We start from the raw sequence: 23,515 nt of genomic DNA on the forward strand, positions 1-23,515 counted from the left end.
TCCTCTTTCCCCCACTTCCTGTCTACGATCCCCTACACTCCACCTCACCCCCAGACTGCCGAACCATCTCACTTGGAGGAAGCAGCCATCACGTGCTGAGGTCTTCCCAGGATTCAGGCACTGTTCTGAGGGGTTTATATGTCGTAACTCAATCCACGTCACACATATAAATGTACTTAATACAGAGGGATCAAACAATGTGGAAATCAAGATGAATTTGTAGAAGACGAAAAAGTTCTGGAGATGGATGGTGCTCATGGCTGAACAAAAATGGGAAAGTACTTAATGTCACAGAACCGTACGCTTTAAAATGGCTAAATGAGGGGCGCCTGGGTGGCTCAGTGGGTTAAGCCACTGCCTTCGGCTCAGGTCATGATCCCAGGTCCTGGGTTCGAGCCCCACATCGGGCTTTCTGCTCGGCAGGGAGCCTGCTTCCTCCTCTCTCTCTGCCTGCCTCTCTGCCTACTTGTGATTTCTCTCTGTCAAATAAATAAATAAAATCTTTAAAATGGCTAAATGGTAAATCTTACCTTATATATATTTTACCATGACAAAAAAAAAAAAAAAAGAGTTTGTAAACAAAAACCAAGATCTAGACTGAACTAATGAAGGATCTGGAAAGAAAAGGAAGTAGTAACTTCCAAAGCAGCACAGTGTGACTTAAAAATTAATGTGGATTCAAGAGTCCCGGGTTCAAGTTCCAGCTCTACCACTTCCTAGGTGAAAGAGGTGCGGCCAGGACCCTCAGTTTCTATGCAAGGAGTTTACACATGACAACGCCCCTACCTACCTCACAGTGATTTTGTAAAGATCAAAATAAGATAACACAGTATTTTCCTGAACGATAAAATGAAATGGAAAGTTAACATTTCATTATTTAGTTTTTAAAAACTAAGATAAGCAAGGCTGAAGTTAACCATGGTTTTCCCTTAGCGATGGGACTATTAGTTTGGAGGGTAGATTTTTTTTTCCTGCGAGGTGGGGGTGTCTGCATTCTCAAAGCTTCCTTGCCTTGAGCTTCAGCTGAACTAACTCTTATAAACAGAAAAAATATAAAAGGATATATATTATGTATCAACTGTGCATTTTTATTCATATTCTTCATCAAACTTCATCAAATCTTAACAAATATCTATAAATCAAAATGCTCATTAAAACTGATAAGAAGGGGCGCCTGGGTGGCTCAGTGGGTTAAGCCGCTGCCTTGGGCTCAGGTCATGATCTCAGGGTCCTGGGATCGAGTCCCACATCGGGCTCTCTGCTCAGCAAGAAGCCTGCTTCCCTCTCTCTCTCTCTCTGCCTGCCTCTCCGTCTACTTGTGATCTCTCTCTCTGTCAAATAAATAAATAAAAAATCTTTAAAAAAAAAAAAAATGATAAGAAAACTTCTCCAAAGACGGACAGGCCTTTTAAATAACATGATGTCTCTTAATGCTGGAAAACATAGTCACCGTGGTGGATACATGGGTACAAACCCTATCTTTTTTCTGTAATTTTTACGCATGTTTAAAATACTTCGTAATGAAAATGTTCAAGAGAAAATGGAGGGGCACCTGGGTGGCTCATTGATCAAGTATCTGGCTTCAGCTCAGGTCATGATCCCAGGGTGCTGGGATCAAGCCCCACATCAGGCTCCCTGATTCGGGAAGCCTGCTTCTCCCTCTCCCACTCCCCCTGCTATGTTCCATCTCTCACTCTGTCTCTCCGTGTCAAATAAATAAATAAGATCTTTAAAAAAAGAGAGAGAAAAATGGAGCCATCTGTGTGAATTCTCCAAGACTAATCTTTTAACTCCTTGGACTAACCTACAGAATTGAAGTGCTTATATTTTAATAAGTAACAGACCAAAATTTTAAAAGTGGTTGTAAGCCAATGATAAGTAATAAATTATTTTAGTTATTTTAACCTATATCCTTCGTGTTGGGGTTATTGACATTCTTCAATCTTTTTCATAACAAATCTGGATTATTTACGCAGTAAAACAGGTTTTCTGGAGTTGTTTTTAACTCAGTGGTTTTAAGAAAGTAAAGTTCCTTGGACATCAAATTAGAACATCCCAATCTCTGGCAAATGATTCAAGTAATCCTCACCAAAACAAATGACAACACAAAATGTTTATATGAATAGCGCTATAAAGGAAAAATACAAGATTTATTTCAACAGTTTTGTTTCAAATAAGGAAAGAAGCAAAGAACCTTAAAAGACTGTCAAAGGGACCACAGAAGCCAGTCATGAAAAGCCACTGGCAAGCCCCTGGGCAGTGACGCATGTATTCATTTAGCGTTCTATCTCTAACTCCAAACACCATATTCTCAAACAGATGCCTAAAAAATGTCTTCAATTCTATGTATTTATTTAACACTTCCTGTTGTAACATTTTGCTGAAATTCTGTATTAAGCTCTGAAACTGAACATAACTTAAAGTAGTTCTCAGACACAGACACAATTTTAAGCACTCTTTACCAGGCTGAAGTCTGTTCCTCATTATCAAAGACAGACAAATATGTTTTTGTCTGGTGGTTCCAAGGGTAAAAGAGAACACCTGTATTTAAAAACCAGGAAAGAAACTTGCCCTACACAGTGTTAACTTCAAGCATTTATTAAAACTGTCAAGCTTCAGGAAAAAGGAAAGACTATGCATACAGGGCCTCAGCAGTTCTAAACGAAACAAATTTAACATGGAAGATAATAAAATTAATGGCATGAAATACAAGACAATAAATCACATATAATTCTTGTTTTCTAGAGGCAAGAGTAATGAAACCACAAGCTCTCATTTCAAGCTTCAAACACTTCAAGTTTTACATTGTATAACCTGCCGAATGCACACAAAAGGACTGTGTTAAGTGTTCTCCCTCCTACTGCCTATTCCCTTATTACCAAAAAGAAAACAAACTCTAAGATAAAAATACATGCAAATAGTTATAAATTCATTTCCCATCAGCTTGTGGCAACTGAGATTCAAAATTTAACACAAATTTAGTACCATATCATATTAATATTCCATATTCCACATAACATAATATTCCATATCATATTAATATTCCATCCTAAAAATCCCTCTCATTTCTTTAATAAAACTTCATGCTAATCTTAAAAAAAAGAGTCTGTGAAAAAAAACAAGCAAATACTAGTCCTGGATTGTCAAGGTACTTTCCCAGAAATGCCTGTGCACTACATGAGCAAATTGGCAGGTAAAATATTCCTTTAAACATGCAAGGACAGTCTGCCAATGAACTCAAAATATTTGTGCATAGATTACAGATTCTCCATTCTCACAAGACTCCCATGTAGTAGACACAGCACTAATTATAATTTCTTAACGGGGAGAGAAAGGTTCCTGTCTTGGCACCAAAACCTTGAAAAAGGTAGAGCTGTCCTCAAGAATTAACAGCAAGTATTTCTACTACAAAGTCCCTACTTTTTTTCTGTGCAACGTTAAAAATAATTGTTCTATGTATAATGAAAAGATAAATCCTAAATACCCAAATGACCATTAGCAAGACACAAAGTATTTAGAGACTACAAACTCTCATGTCAGATTTTTAAAAATACTGCTCCCATTTGCATATGACTGATTACTATTACTACTGATGACCACTGTATCAGTACACTAAAGTCAGAAGCACAATGTATATGCTTTCTGTTTGAGTCTCTAAATAAGAGATTATATAGCTTAGATGAAGAACTTAACTTTTATAGACTCATAAATGTTAGTACCTAACTGCCAGGATTTCTTGGAAAATTTTAGAAAGGACTCTGGATCTCAGGATATTATTTCTTTGTCTTTTGCATATACAGTTAAAAGAGAAGAAAAGCAGGCAATTCCCACAAACAGAACAGTAAAACACTGTAACACCAAGGGGGGAAAAAAAAACATTTAAGTACATGAAACCCAAGGTAAGCACACATTAACAACACATGGCCATTTACCTTCACTGAATTCATCTAGCAACTCTTCCTTGGTCCAATTACAAGAGGTTATTAGAAAAAAGCCTTTCACGTTCAACGCCGCAGACAGGGATTTCACATACTGCTTCCTCTTCTCAATCGCATTGTCAGGATTAAGGCTTATGGCATCAAAAGTTCCTTTGTCAATACAAATATGAAATCCAGACAGCTTTGTAGAAAGATTCAAAAAGTCTTCTACCTATATTAAAAATCAATGTCTTTATGAGAACAATTAACACACAATCTCTCCTGAATTCAAGTGACAATCTGTAAAGATTACGGATAAAAAGACCAATTAATTATGATGGCATTTTACATATAATAAACATATTTTCAACTTTATAGCTAACTTTTATGTGCTTCATTCTAAGATCATTAAAGCTAACATTAGTGGGAGACTGACACTGTTTCCTGGACATTCCAAATCTCTACAAATTTAGAAACAAATCAAAGCCAGGTGTACGGCCTAATAATACCAGCACATAACGGAGCCTCCAAGCCCAGCTTATGAAAGTTATTTCTGTCAAAAAGTAGAATATTTGCCATGTTCTTAAAGATGACAAAAACTATGCTGAACTCAAAACAGGTCATTAGAAATACAATGATTTTTTAGCTAATATGATTACCAGTTACGTGACTTAAACTCAGTAAAATCAGAAGTTGCTCAGCCCTGACCCAGCAGCTCAGCAAGAACTATAGGATAAAATGAATGGCATAAAGCTTAAGAAATCAGAGGACTATTTAAACTGTAGTTACTTAACTTTATAAATATCATGCAGTTTAGGTTGTAGAAGTCATACATCAGCATATCATTCATTTTCAATAACCTATTAGTATATTTTAAGCACCTGAGCCAGTGATCTGCCACAATTTCATTTAATACAATACTTCGTCAGTGTACTTAATTCTGAAAAGCTACTTTGAAAAACTGAGCAACTAGCTATTATTCATACAATCTTAATACAGTAATCATAAATACTGTATTACCTAAAACCCTTTGATTTTAAAATGTGGATCTTTATGTTTATTCACATTAGAACGTGGTTTCTTTCCTCCGCCCTCACACCAAAGTATTCATTATACCTGAAGCAAAGGATGACCACTATTCTTTTTTTAAAAGATTTTATTTATTTATTTGACAGAGAGAGATCACAAGTAGGCAGAGAGGCAGGCAGAGAGAGAGAGAGAGAGAGAGAGAGAGAGAGAGAGAGGAAGCAGGCTCCCTGTTTAGCAGAGAGCCCGATACGGGGCTCGATCCCAGGACCCCAGGATCATGACCGGAGCTGAAGGCAGAGGCTTTAACCCACTGAGCCACCCAGGTGCCCCAGGATGACCACTATTCTTAAGAGCTAAGTTTAGAGAAGGTCCTATCTGAAACACCTGTATCAAAGTGCTCGTTCATTCAACAAGTATGTCGTGAACACCTATCAAATGCAGGGATTTCTCAGTCACTAAGAATATAATAGTAAACAAAAAAAGAAAGTGTCCGTGTATGAGAATATATCTTATGTTCTCTAAAGGGAGAGACAACAAATAAATAAGCTAAACAAATAATTTTAGATGAAGTGCTATGAAGACAACAGAAACAGAATAATAAACACAGTGAGTGACTGGGAAGAGAGATGTTTTGGAAAAGGCAGTCAGGAAAGGTCTGCGAAGGTGCTATCTGAGCGCAGATGTGACGGATGAGAATGAGCCAAACAAGCTCAGATCTGGGGCAAGAATATTCCGACAGAGCAGCAGGTAGAAAGACTGGAAGAGAACAGGCCCGACATGTTTCAGGAGCAGAAAGCAAACCCGTGTGACTGGAATACTGGTGAGAAAGAGGAAAACAGGTGAGAAAGGAGGGGCTTCGTAAGGTGGGTGGGGATTCAGATTCCATTCTCGATGCAACAGGGAAGCCCTTGGAGGCTGGTGAGCAAGGCAGTGACACGAGCTGACGGACATTTTAAAAGGTCACTCTGCTTGCCCTGTGGTAACAGAGGGTGGCAAGAGGAGCAATGGAGAGGCCAAGGAAGAGGCCACTGCAGCCACGGAGGCAAGAAATGATGGCGGCTCGGACTTAGGAGGGCACAGACGAAACAGCAAGGAATGAGCACGTGCCTGATACACTCTGAAGATAAAACAGAAGGAGACACAGGACTTAAGGCAAAGAGAAGCATCAAGGATGACTCCTCCAGTTTTAAGTTAATACAACAGGAGAATGGTGGTATCAGTAACAGAAATGGAAAAACGGCAGTAAAGCAGGTTTAAAGAGAAAGTAAGAGTTTCCTTTTGGACTAAATGAGAGACTATTGCTATCCAGGCAGAACTGTAAAATATGCAGTTTTTAAGTCATTCTAGAGCTTAGGGCGCCTGGGAGGCTCAGCTGGTTAAGCAACTGCCTTCAGCTCAGGTCAGGATCCTGGAGTCCCAGGATCCAGTACCCACATTGGGCTCCCAGCTCCACGGGAGTCTGCTTCTCCCTCTCATCTTCTCCCCTCTCATACTCTCTCTCTCACACACACTCTCTCTCTCTCAAATGAATAAATAAAATCTCTAAAAGATAAAAATAAAAATAAATAAATAAATCATTCTAGAGCTCAGACAAGCCTGGGCTAGATCTATAAATCCAAGAGTCATCATCTCCTTGTGGATCACAGGACACAAAAATAAACGAACTAAACGAACTAATCTTTGGTGGCACTACTACTTTACGTATCTACAACTTTTTGACCTAGTTAATCCAAAGTTAGCAGCTAGTATTTGTGTGTGTTCACAAACATGAGAATTAACACACTCACACATAAGGAAGAGGAAAAAATAACTTCCCCAAGCTAACTAGACTGAAAATTTTCAGTTACTTAAAAATGTTTCAATTTGGGGATGCCTGGGTGGCTCAGTTGGTTGGACGACTGCCTTCGGCTCAGGTCATGATCCCGGAATCCCGGGATCGAGTCCCACATCAGGCTCCCAGCTCCATGGAGTCTGCTTCTCCCTCTGACCTTCTCCTAGCTCATGCTCTCTCTCACTGTCTCTCTCTCAAATAAATAAATAAAATCTTTAAAAAATTTTTTTAAAATGTTTCAATTTGGATTATTTATAAATTAATCCTTAATTTACAAGTTCAAAGATATTGTTAGCAAATATACTCTAGAAATGCTTAAACTTTATAAATTTTATTATAAAAAATTTATAGTAATATAATAGTTACCTTCAACTTAATGTTAAATAAACCCTCTTTCTCTATAATACTTCCAGAAAGCTGTATTGCAGAAGGTGAATAATCAATTCCGGTAATATTAGAGAAACCAAATTTTGCCTAGAGACAGAGAAACAATTTTATACTTTAGTTTAAAATAAAGTTTTAACATACTGCTTTGCTTATGAATTGTAACATTCCTTTAGGACTGGGACTGCTTTATTTACATAATAGATCAAGTAACATATACTATCCAATAATCTACAGTTTAAATTTTATTGTAGAATCTAAATAGACACTAAGAGTTCAAATTTATATCAAGTGACAATTCATTTGTTTTTATAGTATTTGGTTTCTATTCCAAAAGAAAATTCGTTCTCTCAAAGATAATGAGAATGTACGTGTAATATTTTTGCCTTCAAGCAGAAAAATGTAACAAGAAACTTCTGATGTTGACATGCTCTAATTCACACATAAATCTGTCACAAATTTTACTTAGCACAATTAAGTTATATGAATAAATGAAATGCATACGTAGTAAGTTCTTGAAAAATTTTCCTTCAGTATAACTACACATCACAATTTTCAACCAGCCATGTGATTATTAACCACATTACATTTGTACAGTATTTTTGTTTTTGAAATGTTGACAAAAACTATGTGAGGAAGGTTGGGCAAGTATTAATATCCCCGGGGCGCCTGGGTGGCTCAATGGGTTAAGCCTCTGCCTTCAGCCCGGGTCACGATCTCAGGGTACTAGGATCGAGCCCCGCATAGGGCTCTCTGCTCAGCAGGGAGCCTGCTTCCCCCTCCCTCTCTGCCTGCCTCTCTGCCTACTTGTGATCTCTGTCTGTCAAATAAATAAATAAAATATTTTTTTAAAAGTATTAAAATCCCCAAAGAATCAAGGCTCAGAGGACATTAAGAGTTTTGAGCCCAGAGCTTTAGCGCCGGCTGTTCACTAGCTGTATGAACCTACCTAGAGTGTGTGAGCTTGTGGCAAAAAAAAAAAAAAAAATGACGGCTTCCGGTCCTCACCCCACCCCTTAATACTATGCCGAACATTTTTAGAACAATCAGGCTAAAGGTAATTTCAAAGGAAATTTGAAGAAGAAAAGCAGTGTAGCCTGAAATTCTATTCCTGCTCTTCACTATTTACCAAATTTATTTCCTTCAGAACTTAACCTACACCTACACCTTCCATTAAGACTACCTTGACTTTTCACCTAGTGACTAATTGTAAACTCTAGTTAATACACAAATTATATCCCACAGAATTTTTTTCCCTATGATTATTTTTATTTTAATCTCAAGGTCTACCATCCCCACTTTGATGCCAACTCTTTTAGTTGTCTCACTCCATACTCTTTGAGATCTTCATTTTCTCCTAGTTTTCTCTCAAATCCTTCTCTATCAGGAAGCCAGGATAATTCTATTGACTCTTACCAGTTCCCTCTTCTCTCATGCCTATTTATTCTTACAACGGAACTTATAAAAATATCATATACAGATGTTTTAGGTTTCTAGAACAATCATTCAGAACCTCAAACTACCTGCAACATTTTTCCCATTTGGTTTCTGGCACTGAATGAAAAATAAGCAGATATTCAAGGAAACAACAAATGATAAGAAACCAAGGGAGAAAAACTGACATTAGAAAAGACCACAGGAGACCCAAATAAAATAATGATCAGAAATCAATTTTAAAACAACTGAAATAAATGACAGTTCATGGAGAATTCTGAGAACTGAAAACTGTAACAAAGAACCAAATGAATAACAGAAATGAAAAAAGCAATAATTAAACAGATTCAAGGGTAGGCTTGACAGTAGATTAAACACAGAAAAAAAATTAGTGAATTGTAAGAAAGATCAAAAGAAAATACTCCTGTTAGGCAAAGAACAAAAGGCATAATCAATTAAAAACAGGAAACAACATAAAAAACAAAATATAACACTTTATAAAATCTAAAATAAATGTAATAGGACTCTCAGGAGAAGAAATGAGAATGGGGCATGAGAGAAAATGGCATATGGGTGAGAATTTTCTAATACCGATGAAGGACCTCAAGCCACAGACTGAAAAAGCAATATAAATCTAAAGAAGATTAAAAAAGAAAAAGAAAACCAGTACTGTGTATCTGATAAAAACCCAAAACAGGAAAACCTCAGAAGCATCCAGGGAGTGGAGGGTAGGGAGAAACAGAGGAACAAGAGACTACCTTCAAGACTAACAGTAAGACTGATAGCTGACAATAAGTCATAAAGAATGGAAGCCAGAAAACAGCAAAGGAAAAACTGCAGTCTAAAATTTTATGCCCAGTAAAAAAAAAAAAAATCCATCAAAAATGTAGGTGAATCACTTAAAAAGCCCTTTTATAAGCAATGACGCTTAACATCACAAAAACAGACAACAAAACATTATGTGCCACAGAAGCAAATATAAATGACCATCTATTAAATTCATTAAAAAAAAAAAAAGCAAACTGAATTTGTAAAGATCTCTGAATCAGAGATTATCAAAATTTTACTTTGAAGGAACAGGGCAGGGGCACCTGGGTGGCTCAGTCAGTTAAGGCTTCTGCCTTCAGTTTGGGTCATGATTCAATGGTCCTGAGATCGAGCCCTGCATGGGGCTCCCTGCTCAGTGAGGAGCCTGCTTCTCCCTCTCCCTGCTGCTCCACCTGCTTGTGCATTCTCGTTCTTTCTCTCTCTCTCAGCCAAGTAAATAAATAAAATCTTAAAAAATAAAAATAAATAAAGGAATAGAGCAGGGCAACCCATCAGGACCCCTCTCATTCCTGAAAGTTTTTTTTCCTGTATCCTTGCTTAATAAACTTCTATCATTTACTCACAAGAAGGAAGGAAAGAAGGGAGGAAAGGAGGAAGGAAGAAAGGAAAGAGAGAGAGAGAAAAAGAAAAGAAAAGGAAGAAAGTAAAGAAAGAAAGAGAAGGCAGGCAGGCAGGCAGGCATAAATATTTTTAGGCTTCCCCAGCCATACAGTCTCTGTCCCAAATATTCAGCTCTACCACCACAGCACACATGCAGGTACAGACAGTATGTATATAAATGCGTTTCAATCAATATTTTTAAAAACAGAGGAAGGCCAGATTTGACGCTCAGACTGTAGTTCACTGTACGTTATTCTAGATCTAACTTCTGATCTACAAAAATACAGGGTGCAGAAAACATTTTAAATGACAGAAGTACAATTAGAAAAATCTACATCATGGAAAATCATTTGGGACTAATAAACTTTACCTTTTACAACAAAAACATCACATAGTTAAGGAAGGAAAAGGTGCAGGGAGAAAAAAAGCCTTAGAGAGACTATCAACCAAATGCAGTATGTAGTCTCGACAGAATAGAAATTAGAGAAGAAAAGGTCCATGAACTTGAAGACATACCAAATCTGATCAACAGAGAAAAACAGGGGGAATAAAGATGAACAGAGACTCACAGACCTGTAGAACACTATGAAAAGTTCTAACACTGCTATTTCCAGACTCCCAAAAGGAAAGAAGAGTGATATAAATATTTTTTTCCCATCAGTGAGTATAATCATGAAGTTTTTCTTCTTTAGACTGTTAATATGATAGGTTATATGATTTTCATATAATGAACTGGCATTGCAATCTCAGAATAAGCCCCATCTGGTCATAGTATCTAATTCTGTTTATATATTACTGAACCAATTCCTCAAAAACTGCGAACTCACTCAAATGAAATAAATAACCTTAATAGGATAATCAGAAATTCAACAAAATTCAACACCTATTCTAGAAATAGAAAGGAATCTTAACATGATAAAGGACATCTAAAAAAAAAAAGCCTACAGCTGACACAACCACCCCCCCACCTTTTTTTTAAAGCCAATACATCTTTAATGGTGAAATGCACAGGTAGATTGGAAAACTAAAACTGGAACAAGGGAGGCATGTCCTGTTGCCACCACTCCTAATTAACATTGTATTGGAAGCCATACTTAATGTAATTAGGCGAGAAAAAGAAATAAAAGGCATACAAATTAAAAAGGAAGAACTAAAACTTCCCCTATTCATAAACAATGACTGTCTACATAGGAAAGCCCAGAAAACCCATCAAAAAACTCCTAGAACTAATAAATGCAAGGTTACAGAGTACAAGGTCAATACAAAAAAATCAACCACATTTCTAGCAATAAACAATTAGAAACTGAAATTCTTTTTTTTTTTTCTTAAGACTTTATTTATTTTGGGACTCCTGGGCAGCTCAGTTGGTTAAGCATCTGCTTTTGATTTAGGTCATATTCCCAGGATCCTGGGATCAAGTCCCATATCAGGTTCCCTGGTCAGCGAGGAGCCTGCTTCTCCCTCTGCCTGCTGCTCCCCCTGCTTATGCACTCTCTCTCTCTGACAAATAAATAAGTAAAATCTTTAAAAAAAAAAAAAAAGATTGTATTTATTTATTCGACAGAGAAAGAGACAGTGAGAGCAGGAACACAAGCAGGAGGAGTGGGAGAGGGAGAAGCAGACTTCTTGTCAAACAGGGAGCCCAGTGCGGGGCTAGATTCCAGGACACTGGGATCATGACCTGAGCCGAAGGCAGATGCTTAATGACTAAGCCACCCAGGTGCCCCAGAAGCTGAATTTCAAAAATCAATACCTTTAAAATACTCCAAAAAATATATATTGATACAAGTATAAAAATCTAAAAGGATCTATATGCTGAAAATGAAAAAATGCAGATGAAAGAAATCAAGGCAGACCTAAATAAATGAAGAGACATAACACGTTCATGGATTAGAAGACTGTAGATAGTAAAGATGTCAATTCTCATCGAATTACAAATTTAGTTCAATTCCAACCAAATTTTCAGCATGGATTCTTTTGTAGATAAATACAAACTGATTTTAAAATTTATTTGGAAAGGCAACAGAATTGGAATAGCCAAAACAACATTTGAAAAAGAAGAACAAGGGGCACCTGGGTGGCTCAGTCATTAAGCGTCTGCCCTCAGCTCAGGTCATGATCCCAGGGTCCTGGGTTTGACTCCCACATCAGGCTCATTGTTCAGCAGGGAGCCTGCTTTTCCCTCTCCTTATCCCTCTGCCTGCCATTCCTCCTACTTGTAATTATGCTCTCCAATAATAAATACAATCTTTTTAAAAAATTAGAAAAAGAATAAAATTTGCAGAATCTCACTACTCAACTTTTAAGGTTTATTAAAAAGCTACACTAATCAAGACAATGCGGTGTTACAAAGGGATAGACACATCAATGAAAAAGAGTCCAGAAACAGATACACAAAAATCTGGCAAACTGATTTTTGGCAAAAGTGGAAAGACAATTCAGTGAGGAAAGAGCAGTCTTTTTAACAGATGGTATTAAAAGAAAGGGATATCGGGGCGCCTTGGTGGCTCAGTCAGTTAAGCGTCTGCCTTCGGTTCAACTCATGATCCCAGAGTCCCAGGATCAAGCCCACGTCAGACTCCCCTCTTAGCAGAGTCTGCTTCCCCTCTGACCCTCCCCCCATCGCGCACATGCACACTCTGTCTCTCTAATAAATAAAATCTTTAAAAGAAGTTTTTAGGGCACCTGGGTGGCTCAGTGGTTTAAAGCCTCTGAATTTGGCTCAGGTCATGATCTCAGAGTCCTGGGATCCAGCCCCCAGCTCTCAGCTCAGCAGGGAGCCTGCTTCCCCTCTCTGCCTGCCTCTCTGCCTACTTGTGATCTCTGTCATATAAATAAATAAAATCTTTAAAAAAAAATTTTTTTAAAGATTTACTTATTTGAGAAAGAATGAGTGAGAGCATGAGAGAGGTCAGAGGAAGAAGCGGACCCCCCCAAGGAGCTGGGAGCCCAATGTGGGACGAGATCCTGGAAGTCTGGGATCATGACCTGAGCCGAAGGCAGTCGCTCAGCCAACTGAGCCACGCAGGCGCCCCTTTAAAAAAAAATTTTTTGGGGGGGCGCCTGGGTGGCTCAGTGGGTTAAGCCGCTGCCTTCGGTTCAGGTCATGATCTCAGGGTCCTGGGATCGAGCCCCGCATCGGGCTCTCTGCTCAGCGGGGAGCCTGCTTCCTCCTCTCTCTCTGCCTGCCTCTCTGCCTGCTTGTGATCTCTCTCTCTGTCAAATAAATAAAATCTTTAAAAAAAAAAAAAAATTTTTTTAATAAAACAAAGGGACATTTATATGCAAAAAAAAAAAGAATCTTGACTTGAACCTCATCTTATACAAAAATTAATTCAAAAAGGATCATTGTAAAAAATTAAAACTATAAAAACTTTTAGGGGAAAAGAAAGGAGAAAAAGTAGATAAGGCAAAGAGTTATTAGACATGACACCAAAAACACAATACATTAGGGGCGCCTGGGTGGCTCAGTCCTTAAAGCATCTGCCTTCAGCTCAGGTCATGATCCAGTGTCCTGGGATTGAGCCCCGCATCGGGCTCCCTGCTCAGAGGGAAGCCTGCTTCTCCCTCTCCCACGCCCCCTGCTCGTATTCCCTCTCTCGCTGGCTCTCTGTCAAAGAAATAAAATCTTAAAAAACAACAACAACAAAAACACACAATACATTAAAGAAAAAAAAAAAACTAGGGGTGCCTGGCTGACTCAGTCAGTGGAGCAAGCAACTCTTGACCTTAGAGTCAAGAATTCGAGCCCGGCGCAGAGATATTTAATAGAAAAAATATAAAGAAATAACTCAAACTGGGACTTTATCAAAATTTCAAATTTTACTTTTCATCTCTTAACAGAATAAAAAGAGAAGCTAGACTGAAAAGAAGTTAGAAAACATTTACAATTATGTTTCAGAGAAGACTTGTATTCAGAACATACAAAGAACACACAAAATTCGACAGTAAGAAAACAAACAATTCAATCTGAAGATGAGCAAAAGACTTGAGCAGAAATTTCACTGAACAATATATAAAGATAGCAAGTAAGTACATGAAAACACGTTCAACGTAATCAGCCATCAGAGAACTACACACTAAAACCATCATTAGACGCCACTATACACATATTGGAATGGCTAAAACAGCAAACATGGGCAGTTGTGTCAGCAAAGATACAGACCAAGCGCAGCCACCATACATTGTTTATGTATGTGAGATGTGAATGCAAAATGGTACAACCACACAGAAAAGTGGCTTGGCGATTTCTAATAAAGGTAAACACATATTTACATTAGCGAAATTAAATACGTTCACACCAAAATGTTCACAGCAACTTATTCATAATTGCCAAAAACTACCAACAATTCACATGTCCTTTAGCAAGTACATGGATAAACAAACTGCAATATATCCATACATTGGCCACGTTTCAGCAATAAAATGAATACTGCTATGTACAAAAACATGGATGAATCTCAAAAGTACTATGTTGAGCAAAAGAAGGAAAACTCAAAAGATGATAATACTGCATGATTCCATTTTATAGGACATTCTCAAAAACACAAACTAGTGATGGAGAACAGACTGGTGGCTAGAAGGGGAGAAAGGTGTGGTTACATAGGATGCACCTATTCTGTACCCTGACTGTAAAGATGATTGTATCAACCTGTACATGTGCTAAAATCCACAGAACTCTATGCAAAAAAGTCAATGTTATAATATGTAAATTTTTTAAATTTAACAGTAAATTATGAACTTGACACTAATAAAATTTTAACATCTAGGGGCGCCTGGGTGGCTCAGTGGGTTAAGCCGCTGCCTTCGGCTCAGGTCATGATCTCAGGGTCCTGGGATCGACCCCCGCATCGGGCTCTCTGCTCGGCGGGGAGCCTGCTTCCTCCTCTCTCTCTGCCTGCCTCTCTGCCTGCTTGTGATCTCTCTCTGTCAAATAAATAAATAAAATCTTAAAAAAAAAAATTTTAACATCTAGATAAACAGATAAATTTCTTGAAAAACACAATAAAAAACCCTCCATATTCCAGAGGATGTCACTAAGAATTCTTCTGAATGTTTAAGGAAGAAACAAAGCCAATTACAAATTTTCCCAAAGAATAAAAGGAGAGTTTTCCCATCTTGTTCTGAGGCCAGCATAACCTTGATACAAAACCTTACATTAAAATTTCATGTGAAGAATATTACTTACTAATCTCTCTCATGAAACTATACAAATGGTAAGCAAAATAAATACTACCAAGTGAAATCCAATAATATATGAAAGGGATGATACACAGCAATCAAACTTGGTTTACTTGAAGAATGGAAGTTTGTTATAACAGTGACCAATCAAGGGCATGTGGCTGGCTCAGTTGGTCGAGCATGCAACTCTGGAGCTCCAGGTCGTGAGTTCAAGCCCCACACTGGGTGCAGGGCTTACTTAGAAAATATTAAAAAAAAAAAAAAAAATCCGTAAAATTTTTTTGAATAAAAATGTCAATTAAGAAAAAATAAAGACACCCTGTCCCCAAAACCAATCAATTCAACATTAATAAAACCAAAGAAAAATCATCTAATCATCTCAATATAAAAGAAAGCAGCTGATCAAATTCAACACCCATTCATGATTAAAAACTTAAACTAGGAATATAAAGGAACACCCTCAATCTGATAAACTATCTATAAAAACCTATAACTAACACCATAGGTAATAGTGAAATACTAGAAACTTTCCTCTTCTACTAGGCTATCTGCCTTCATATTTCTATTCAACACTGTATTCAAGAGTACAGAGCATTTCAATAAACAAGACATCAAAGTTGAAATTGAAGAATTAAAACTACATGACATTACTATACATAAGAAAATCTAAAAGAATCTATGAATAAACTATTAGAATTAATGTCTGAATTACCAGATATAAAATTAATAGAGAAATCCGTTGTGCTTTTATTAGCAATGAACTGCTAGAAATTAATTTTTTTTTTTGAGATTTTATTTATTCAGGGGCTCCTGGATGGCTCAGGTGGTTAAGCCTCTGCTTTGGCTTGGGTCATGACCCCAGGATCCTGGGATGGAGTCCCTTAACAGGCTCCTTGCTCAGCAGGGAGTCTGCTCCACCTCTCCCTCTACCCCTCCCCTTGCTCGTACTCATGCACTCTCTCTCTCTCTCTCTCTAGCACACACACACTCTCAAACAAACAAATAAATATCTTAAAACAAATAGATAATATCTTCTAAAAAAATCACAGATCTAAACGTAAAAGGTAGGGGGCACCTGCCTGGCTCAGTCAGTGAAGCATGCTACTCTTAATCTCAGGTTTGTGAGTTTAAGCCCCACATTGGATGTGGAGTCTACGTAAAATTTAAAAAAATGAAGAAAGAAAATAAATGTAAACTTTAAACATTTGGAAGACAAAATAGGAGAAAATCTGTGTGATCTTGGGTTAGGCAAAGAGTTATTATGTTCACAAAAGCACAATCCATATGAGAAAAAAGTCAATGAACTGGACTTCATCAAAATCAAGAGCTTCTGCCCTTCAAAAGATACTATTAAGAGAATAAAAAAAGAAGCCAAAGACCAGGAGAAAATATCTGGAAACCACATACCTGGTAAAGAACTTATAACCAGAATACATAAAAAATCCTCAACTCTTACCAATAAGCAAACAAACAACCCAGTCTAAAAATGGCCAAAAGATCTGAACACCCATCACCAAACAAGATATACAAATGGCAAATAAGCACATGAAAAGGTGGTCAACATCATTAATTATTAGGGAGATGTTAATTAAAACCACAGTGAGGGGCCGCCTGGGTGGCTCAGCTGGTTAAGTGTCTGCCTTTGGCTCAGGTCACCTGGGTACCTGGGATTGTACTGGAGTCAGCTCAGCAAAGAGTTTGCTTCTCTCTCTCTTTCTCTCTCTCTCCCTCTGCCCCAGCCTACCACCCACTTTGCTCATGCTTGGCCGTGCATGCGCTCTCACTCTCGCTCTCTCTCTCAAATAAATAAAATCTTAAAAACATAAATAGGGACGCCTGGGTGGCTCAGTCAGTTACCCCATCAGGCTCCCTGCTCAGCAGGAGCTGCTTCTCCCCCTGCCTGCCACTCCCCCGGCTAGCACGGCATTCTCAATCTCTCTCTCTCTCTCTCTCTCTCTGACTGACAAACAGATAAATAAAATCACAATGAGAAACAAGTACAGCTAACACCAAAAACAGCCTAACATGATGATAGACATCAGAATAGTGAAAGCTTTAGGAAGGAATGGGAGTGAGGGGAGTGCACAAAGGGGCTTCTTCTATGACACTAACAATGTTTGATTTCTTGATCAGTCTGGTGAGTTACACAAGGGTGTTCATTTTGTAAATGCTATATACTTAATGACCATTTTTCCATACATACATCACACTACATTTACTAACTACACATTAAAAAAGAAAGTAACTTCCCTTAAAAGACTCCACATGTAGGTGGCTTCACCAGCGAATTCTACCAAACATTTAAGGAAGAAACACTAATCATTAATAAACTCTTTCAAAAAAATACATTCTCATTTAATGATGTCAGCATAACCTGTTACTAAAACTTGAGAAGAACACTACAAAAAATTTAAATTACTGAAACAATCTTTCTCATGGGCAGAGTTGCAAAAATCCTAAACAAAATATTAACAAAGTGAATCCAATGATATATATAAGTTGGATTCATTCCAGAAATGCAATTGACATTTGAAAATGATGAATGTAATTCATCAACACAAACAGGCTAAAGAAGAAAATTCATATGATTATCTCAACAGGAAAAACATTTGATAAATAACAAGATTTATAAGAAACACACACACTCACTCTCTTTCAGCAAAGGAGGAATAGAAAGAAACTTCTTTAGTCTGATACCAAGTGATCTACAAAACAAACGTACAAGCTAACATCATACCTAACAGTGAAACTTTCAAAGTAATCTCTGGAAAGAGGAAAAAGGACAAGGATATCTTCTGTTACCACTTCTTTTCAACATTCTACTAGAAGTCCTAAACAGTGTAATAAGAGAAGAAAAGTTATAACGGATTGGAAAGGAAGAAAGAAAATGACCATTATTCGAAGTCTACATAATTACACAGGTAACTATTGAACAACACAAAGGTTAAGAGTGCTGACACCCCTTGCGGTCAAAAATTTGCATTTAACATTTGATTCCCACAAAACTTTACTAATCGTATTTAAGGGTTGGGTTAAGACTGGGATTTAAAGGTGGGGGGGCTTGGTTTTAGTTTGTTTTTTTAAAGTGAGAGTGAGCCGGAGGGAAGGGCAGAGAGTGAGAGAGAATCCTAAGCAGGCTCCATGCTCAGTACAGAGCACGACACCATGCTCAGTCTCACAACCCTGAAATCATGAGCTGAGCCAAAATCAAGAGTTACACGCCTAATGGACTGACCCACCCAGACACCCCATAGCCTATTGCTAACTGGAAACCTTACTAAAAAAATACCAATCGATCAACATGTACTTTGTATGCCATGTGTATCATATACTGTATTCTTACAATAAAGTTAGAGAAAGGAAAATATTAAGAAAATCACAAGGAAAATATATTCATAGGACTATACACACATTTATTGAAAAAAATTCCACAAATAAGTGGGCCTGCATAGTTCAAACCGCTGTTGTTCAAGAGTCAACTGTATATGTAAAAATATGAAAAATCTACTTTCTCAAAGTCTCAAGTCTCAAAGTCTCAAAGGATAAATCATTAACTTCTACAAATAAACTAATAAAATCCAGGGGCGCCTGGGTGGCTCAGTGGGTTAAAATCCAAAAGAATCTGCAGGTAAACAAGAGAATGAATAAAGCTGAGTATAAATAAATCTTATACAGCAATGAGAATGAATGTGTTACTACTACACACAACAACTTGAGTGACTCTCACAGAAAGTGGAGAACACACTGGAAAGCAAACTGGAGTCCTCCATGTATACATTAAAAAACAGGCAAATTAATCTCTAATGTTAAAACTCCTTGCCATTAGTGGCTACCTTTAGAGAGGCAGGAGAAAGTAATTTAGAAAGGACTGGAAGGGAGTTCAGGGGAGTTTCTAGAGTCTGTAATATTTTTTACTTCTTGACCAGGGCAAGAGTTGATAGGTGACTATAGATGTGTTCACTTTGCAGAAATTCATTGAGCCACATGCTTTTGATTTGTGCACTTGGACATACATACGTTATACCTTAAGTTTCAAAAACATTTACCAAAGTTTTTTCTAATCATACTCCACTGCTTAAAACATTTTAATGGCTTCCCATAACCTAAAAGTAAAATCTAACCTGTTAGACATGGTATATGATATGGCTCCTACCTTTAACTTAATCCTTGCCTTTGTCCATCCCATAAATACACTTTATATTCTAACTTACCAAATTATTTCCATCCCCAGTACATGCTGCTGCTTCAAACCTTCACGTCTTTATTTATTTATTATTATTATTTTTTTTAGCAATCTCCACACTCAACATGGGGCTTAAACTCACAACTCCAAGATCAAGAGTTGCACACTCCACAAACTAAGCCAGCCAGGCACCACCCCCATCCAAATCTTTAAATATTATTTCCACTGTTTGAAAGTCTCTCCCTCTCTCCCACACTCAGCACATCCTGCCCTTGCAATTTCCACCCAATGTGGATATTAGCTCCTCCAAGACCCTTCCTATCTCTGCTCCCCAAAATTAACCGCTCTTTTTTCTATACTCAGTCATCTATTATCACACTTATCAACTTACAGCATTAATTGTTTATATGTCTGTCCATCCTCTATTGTATTCAAGTACAAGGTCTATATTTTCAGGTTGCCAATGCCTAGCACAAGGCCTGTCATGTGGAAGCCATTCAATAAATGTCACCATTATGTATATATCCTTTTACATTAAGACAGTAAAGCCATCTAGGAGGAAGCCTAAGTTTTATAATTTTCTCCATAGTACAAGCCACAGCCATGAGCACACAACAGGTACACAACAGTGATGGTTTAGTTAGTGCCAAAATTCAGTTCCATAGAAAAAATATGCTCTTCAAACCATATGCACATAAGGTATTTATGTCCTACAAGAAGTGTAAAAAAGTCATCTTTCTTTTACACACACAGATTTCCAGAGTTTTGAGCTAAAGAAACCAATTAAGATCACCTTGTCAATAGCTTTAGGAAAAAACCTATAATACACTACACCCAGAGAAATTAAGTGGCTTTCTTAAGGTCAAGACTAAGGCCAGAAGGGCCAAAACTGGACTCAGATCCCCTGGCTTCTCATTTAATGCTTTCTCACAATCCATGCAGCCTCCCTTTTGTACTGTGTACTTCTCAAAGTAAGTGGTACAACTCCTCTACTACTTTGTTTATTTATTAGTTGTTTGGTTTTTGGTTTTTTTGTTGTTGTTGTTCTTCTACTTTAGATTAACATAATTAGTATCCTCACTGCCAAGATTTCTTTTTTAATTTCACTTCAAAATTGGCTTTAACACATGAATACTAAAAGTACCAACAAGTTCAACCAAGAAAACACCATTTCCTGTTCCAATATCAAGCACTGAAGCATCCAATGGAATCTTGCGGTTTTGCATCCACCTTATTAGCCGATCCATACTCTCTTCTCCAAACCTATTAGAAACAGAGAATCCGTTATTCAAAGACCAGAGGAATATAGAGCAAAGATTATAACTATATTCCATTTAAGCAGCTTATACAATATGCTCAATTAAGCCTTTTTCTGAAAGAAGACGTAGCATCTGTGGCTGCTTAAGCTTCACCTGTGCTATTACTGAAGAGCGTACGCTCCCAAGAATAGGACACAACAGATAAGGTCACTACGTTACATACTAACGTTTCACTACATCAGCATTAGCACTTGTATATGCTGATGGCTCAAAATGTTATTGCTCATTGAACAAGGATGATCACAGGATGATAGCAACTTCCTAACACAGGTTTCCCCCACTAACGGCAAGTAGAGCACTGCTATGAAATCTCTCCTAAGGCAAAATGGCACAAAGCAAAGAAGCAATGACCAATAATTTATGTGGTAGAATTTTTGAGCATTCCCAGACTCCAAAAATAACCTCTTAGGCCTGATACCACAAGACATGTCTTGCTACCACAGGCACAAAATAAATCAAGATAAAGCACAGCCACTCGCAGACACTGTTCAAAGCTATGCTGGCCCTGCGCTGGGGTGCTGCGTGTTCCCGGGGAAAGAAAGTTCCTGGGGAAAGAAGCTTGGCAGCATCACTCCTGCCGCTGGGATATGCACCGCCTCCCTAATGGCTCACTGAGAAACAAACAGTGAACGCTATTTTTGCTTTTCACCTTTCTCAGTACAAGAGAAAATCTTCCTACTTCTTTCAGTTAACAAAAACAGATACTAATATAAGTTTTTCATAAAAGCCGAGAGACATAATGTGAATTTTCAAAAAGAAGAGGATACCTATATTCTCATCAAATTTAGGTCTGGACCATTAAAAGAGAGAGAAGAGAGAGATTCTTTAAATCTACCTGCTAAAGCCAGAATCAGTCCAAGGTTCCCAGAACTTTCAGGTTGTCTTTATTTTCTTTAGGGGTAAGCACTTAAAAGACATACACACACACTCTTCTGAATCATAATTCCGCTATTTTTTCTAACTCACCAGATTTCTCCTGTATCTCCATATTCTTGAAAAGTTTGCAGCTCTCTCTCATAGACAGCATCCCAACTATATAAATAATCAAATGCAAAGCAAGATTCTTGAATCAAACTGAATTACAATGTAAACTTTTCTAATACATTTTAGGTATTTATGACAGAAGTTTAAGACATTATCAGTGTTTTCAGTAAGTGCACTAGATCAAGCTCCTAACATCCTTGTTAAAAGAATGAAAGACACAGACAAGCAGAGTAAGTTTACACATGTAAAGCACTAAGTACAATAGTTGACGCATAAAAATACTATATATTTTAGCGTAATAAAAAAAAAAAAAAAAAACACACACCCGCAAACAAGTATGTGTCCACGGATCCCTAAGTCCCAAACACGAATCTAAAACTTCACTGCACAGGCACAGTGTCATCATAGCACATTTCAGTCTAAAACGTGCAGACACAAACATTTCCTACCAATACAGTGGTTCCTCACAAGGGAACTTAGCAAACACAAGCTCTGCCTAAAGATTAAACTGCACGTTTAACATTTACTCCTTGGAAGTCTAGTTCCCCCTCCCCAACATTTGCCTTCTCTTCCCACTTCCCCTCTCCAGAATCGCTGCTCCCTCTCGGTCCTCCAACTCACCCTTCATCCGTACCTTTCCCCTGGCATTCGCTCACCCATCTATTATTTCGCCCATAAATACCGAACATCGATTTAAGGTCAGATCACTTTCTCCTCGCTCCCTCCTCAGGTCATCCTCCCAGCTCCCACGTCCCTACCTCACCCCCTGCCCACCAGCCCTACGTCCCGGCCCCCTCGCCCTTTTCCCAAGCCTGCCCCTCCGGTTCCAGACCCCCCAACAAGGCCTCCCCCAAGAGCTTCGGAGGCCATTCCGCACCTCACGTGCCCTTTACACGTCGGCTCCTTGAAGCGCCTCTTAACCACCCCCAGGGTTGCCCCTCGGGATTCCAGCCCACCAGTCCCCTCTTAGCTTCCTCGCGTCACCCGCCCCCCGCAAAGGTCCTCCCCATCTTCCGGGGCCCTCTTCCCCCTCCCCTGCCCGGGGCCCAACCACGGCGGCGCTGCTCTGGCTCCCTGCCCAATGCCATACTCACTGCTCTCGGGTCCCCAGCGCCGACGGGGCGAAGCCATCCTCTCCGGGACTGCCGCTCCGGGACGGCTCCGCGGCCCCAGCACCGCCGCCGCCGCCGCCCGTGCCCGAGTTCATCCCGCTCCGCGCCCCGGAGGGCCGTTGGGGCCGCCATAGAGACGAGGCACAGGCAGAGCGGACACGTGGGTGGGCGCCTCTAGGCGGCAGGAGGCCGCCCTCTCTATTACTCCTGGCCTCGGCTTCCTCAGCTCGTCTTTGGTCCCGAGTGGAGGTTCGCAACCCCAGGCGTGGTCGGCGGGGTCTCGCCTGCCTCTCTGGCCACTGCCGCCAGAGTCAGAGGCACCCCGTTGCTGAGGTGCCCGCCTAAGCGCCGCTGCATTGGAGGACTGCTGTTTGTAAGGGACTGTGAGAAAGAAACAGGTCCAAATGGAGTCAGTTTTGCTAAACCTGAAACTTAATATCCAACGTTAACTGCAGATTTGAGCCTGTTCCAGGAATGGAATTTTAAACCAATCAGTATGGAATTTTCCGGTGGGTCTTAGTGAAGTAATCTGCCTGAGAAGACCCCCGCCTTCCCTTAAGGGAGAGTGACATTGCCTGAAACAATCCATTCTTTTTATTATTATTATTTTATTCAAGTATAGGTGACAACCTTACGTTAGTTTGGGATGTTGAAATAATCCATTCTTAATGTACTAGCCAACGAACCCCCTGCTTTTTTTTTTTTTTTTTTTT

General features: G+C 38.8%; 1 protein-coding gene across 7 annotated transcripts in view; it reads right to left on the reverse strand.

The window, feature by feature from the left end:
• EEF1AKMT2 (EEF1A lysine methyltransferase 2) overlaps window positions 1-22,949 on the reverse strand; it is a 71,466-nt gene extending 48,517 nt beyond the window's left edge. For 3 of the 7 annotated variants that reach the window (XR_007122664.1, XR_007122665.1, XM_047702335.1), the window contains exons 1-5: window positions 22,785-22,944; window positions 21,673-21,738; window positions 20,536-20,650; window positions 7,144-7,251; window positions 3,933-4,149 (exon numbers count right to left, since the gene is read on the reverse strand). Coding sequence is in view for 5 of the 7 variants with exons in the window: in XM_047702335.1 (XP_047558291.1) it covers window positions 3,933-4,149; window positions 7,144-7,251; window positions 20,536-20,650; window positions 21,673-21,738; window positions 22,785-22,897 (619 nt within the window). In the remaining 2 variants the exon portion in view is untranslated. Of the gene's footprint in view, window positions 1-3,932; window positions 4,150-7,143; window positions 7,252-20,531; window positions 20,651-21,672; window positions 21,739-22,784 lie in introns of those variants that run through there. The other 4 variants (XM_047702336.1, XM_047702338.1, XM_047702337.1 and 1 more) reach the window with 4 other exon arrangements.
• Between the last annotated feature and the right edge of the window lie 566 nt (window positions 22,950-23,515).

The sequence above is a fragment of the Lutra lutra genome, chromosome 14 (assembly GCF_902655055.1).
Source record: "Lutra lutra chromosome 14, mLutLut1.2, whole genome shotgun sequence".
Lineage (NCBI taxonomy): Eukaryota > Metazoa > Chordata > Mammalia > Carnivora > Mustelidae > Lutra > Lutra lutra.